This window comes from Mercenaria mercenaria, chromosome 8 (genome assembly GCF_021730395.1).
Source record: "Mercenaria mercenaria strain notata chromosome 8, MADL_Memer_1, whole genome shotgun sequence".
NCBI classification, from domain to species: Eukaryota; Metazoa; Mollusca; class Bivalvia; order Venerida; family Veneridae; genus Mercenaria; species Mercenaria mercenaria.
Genome location: NC_069368.1, coordinates 56,207,892 through 56,210,743, shown reverse-complemented (window position 1 = coordinate 56,210,743; position 2,852 = coordinate 56,207,892). Strand labels below are relative to the sequence as shown.

The window sequence follows — 2,852 nt, the reverse complement described above, 5'->3', positions numbered from 1 at the left end:
CAAAAACGTCACTTGATAACGCGGTTCAACCAGTTTGTACATATTGTGGTTATATTTAGAACCACTTAAGTCGCATTGGTACTATATTCGTTCAAGTCGCTTATCTAACATTGGCGGAGTGGAACACTGAAATACAAAGCAAGATAAAAGATCCAGCAAGAATAGCCACTTTAAACGTTTCAAGTGTATCATGTATTTAATCAAATATTAATGACTTAATTTTGAATAAAAACAGAATAAACGTTAGTGACAACTTTGTCGTACAAGAATCAGTGTATGTCTTCAAATCCAGCTTTCTATAAAAAATATATTAGTTGCTTTCAAGCTAAAAAATCATTTCAGATGCGTCTAAAAATATTAAACATTTACAATATATTCTTCACATAAGGTTAAATAAGTTCAAGGTCTATGGAAATTGAAACTTGAAACTTGTAGCGTGCTTTTCGCCTTATTTTCCCACAATAACAGAACTTGAGTAGTCCTCTTCCAATAAAAATCCAGAAAAAATGCTGTGACTGCTTCCGTAAAAGGATTTGTCCGTGTCGAGATTTTGGACTGAAACATCTTCGCCTTTCTCTAACTGAAGAACAATAGTTTGGCTAGTCGTATCATCCCCAGTTTGCCCAGCGTTTACGTACATAGTTGTCAAAGCAGTCCCGTTGCTTACGAACTGTGCATGTGCACCGTTGAAATGGCGTGACACCAACGTTGTTGAGAAAACGTACGTTCCAGGTACCGGAGCTATGAATTTGCCAAGTTGGCTGTTGTAAGCGTTCCCCACGTTTGTAACGACGCTCTCAAATATAACGGTCTGATGTACACCACCATGCTCAAGATGATTAACCATCTTAGCAAAGAATGCAACGGGGTTTTCATTTTCCACTCTCCGTATTCTTTGCACTGATGAACCTACAGAAAGAAAAATATTGATTTTCACATTAATTTTGATATTTCAGTAAATGATGGTTGAAAATGGTCGATTAAAGGATATTAAGCAAAATTAAAAGAAAAAACTTGACAAAATGTACTCCGACCTCAGCAAGGACCTTTTATCTTATCTCATGTATTTGCGTACGTTTTGAAAGTATATCTATTACTTAGTCTACTTGAATTATTACAAACTAAATTCACAAATAGAATAAAAAGGAACAGTGCAACAGTTTTATGAAATAAAATACTGAGAATGGGTAATACTGTATAAAATAAAAAAAGTTTAAACCAAAATCAATAATAATTTTCCTGTCACAAAGTCATTTTGAAAATTTTAACCTACCATTATCTGTAGGGGAACTTTTCTTTTGGTCAGAAACTTTGAACCTCCTTATTAGAGTTTCTAGTTGAGAACTTCGTTGCTGCTGGACACGAAGTTGCTTTTCCATTTTAGCAATATGACTTCGTTGAACCTTGTCTTGAGATTTCAAGTCGTCCACTTCTTGGAGAAGTTCCCGAACTAGGTTTTCAGTTGCTTCAAGTCTTTTAAGTAAAGTTGTTTCATTTTCTGAAAGAAAATTAGCATATAAACGTTATTGAAAATCTGTCCGCGTTCCACTCATATAGATAAGTGGGCATTTTTCTTTTACCGCACAAGTCGAAATTTTATGACTACTTGAAAACTGAAACATGAAACAAATTGCACAATGTGATTACTCAAACTGACCTGTTTCAGCTGTAGTCATCCCAAATATGGTGACACAAATGATGAACAAAACTTCAAACATGTCCGCTGTCGATGACTTATTTCTTGAGTAAAGGTAAAACATTTACTGACACACATAATTTAAAGTAAGTAAGATAAGGAATATATGGCATGTAAACTTGATAACGTTTATCAAAGCTTAGTTACAGTGATCAGAGAAAAAACGTTTTGTAAAATGTACGGATACTATTAAGTAATTTCTCTTTCTATGTCGAGTGCACAAAACTTCAGAATAAATTATCAGAAGAATTTTGGAATCTCAAATACGTTTAAAATAAGTACTCTACTGCAAGCAGCAAGACATGTTTGTATGATTTAAAAACTGTAATTTTATGTATGAATGGTATCACGTTGCACGGAATTCTGATTTATTTCATTCATTGTTAACTTCCAACGAATATACATAAGGATTTCCTTGACCTGAGTAACATGCAAAATTAAAGCGTCTAGACTACATGATCAACATGCGTAGTCTAGTCACTAGACGCTCTATACCCAGTTAATTTTTCATGCCATTGCAGTCCACGTGTTTTTCACTGAGAAAATTTTTTCCGGTTTTTGAATTTCTTTGTGGATTTATTATTTAGTGATTGGACAAAGAGAGTAAATTATCCGAAAATGAGTCGGAAACTCCCAAAAATACGAAGAAAAAAAACTCTGTCGTGCGGGGGTAAATCTTTGTCAAGAACACATAAGGACGACGATAATGCGTTGGAATTACTTGAAAATAGATTGATTTCGCAGTTTGAACAGCGTTATTTGACTTTCAACTCGAAATTGGACATTTTGACAAATTTATTGTCAGAAAATGTGTCTCAATCTCAACCGTGTCAGAACGATGAGACTTTGTTGGCTCAAAAATGTTCTCCTGATATTCAAAATAAATCGGTCACAGACGATGCTCTTAGACCCTCGACTGGGCTATCTCTAGAAAATAGTCTTGACAGAGATTATGAGTTGGGGGTTTACAGAAAACCGCAAAATACAGATGATGCTGTTTCTATTTTGGTCAGTGAGACTGAAAGACGGAACAGTGGATTCTTGGAGGAAGAATCGGATAGACGTTCGATCTTGTCGTCTGCTGAAAACAGTGAACTTGATTGATTTTCGGGATAGTCGTTTCAGTAAATACTTGGCTGTAAACAAGGAGAGGAAA

General features: G+C 34.9%; 1 protein-coding gene across 1 annotated transcript; it reads right to left on the bottom strand.

The window, feature by feature from the left end:
* Nucleotides 1-422: 422 nt before the first annotated feature.
* On the bottom strand, nt 423-1,783 carry LOC123565725 (cerebellin-2-like). The gene is made up of 3 exons (XM_045359524.2): nt 1,658-1,783; nt 1,274-1,498; nt 423-909 (listed from the first exon to the last, which is right to left on the bottom strand). Exons 1-3 carry the CDS (start codon nt 1,758-1,760, stop codon nt 449-451), a joined length of 789 nt encoding a protein of 262 aa, XP_045215459.2. The 5' UTR covers nt 1,761-1,783; the 3' UTR covers nt 423-448.
* Nucleotides 1,784-2,852: the final 1,069 nt, after the last annotated feature.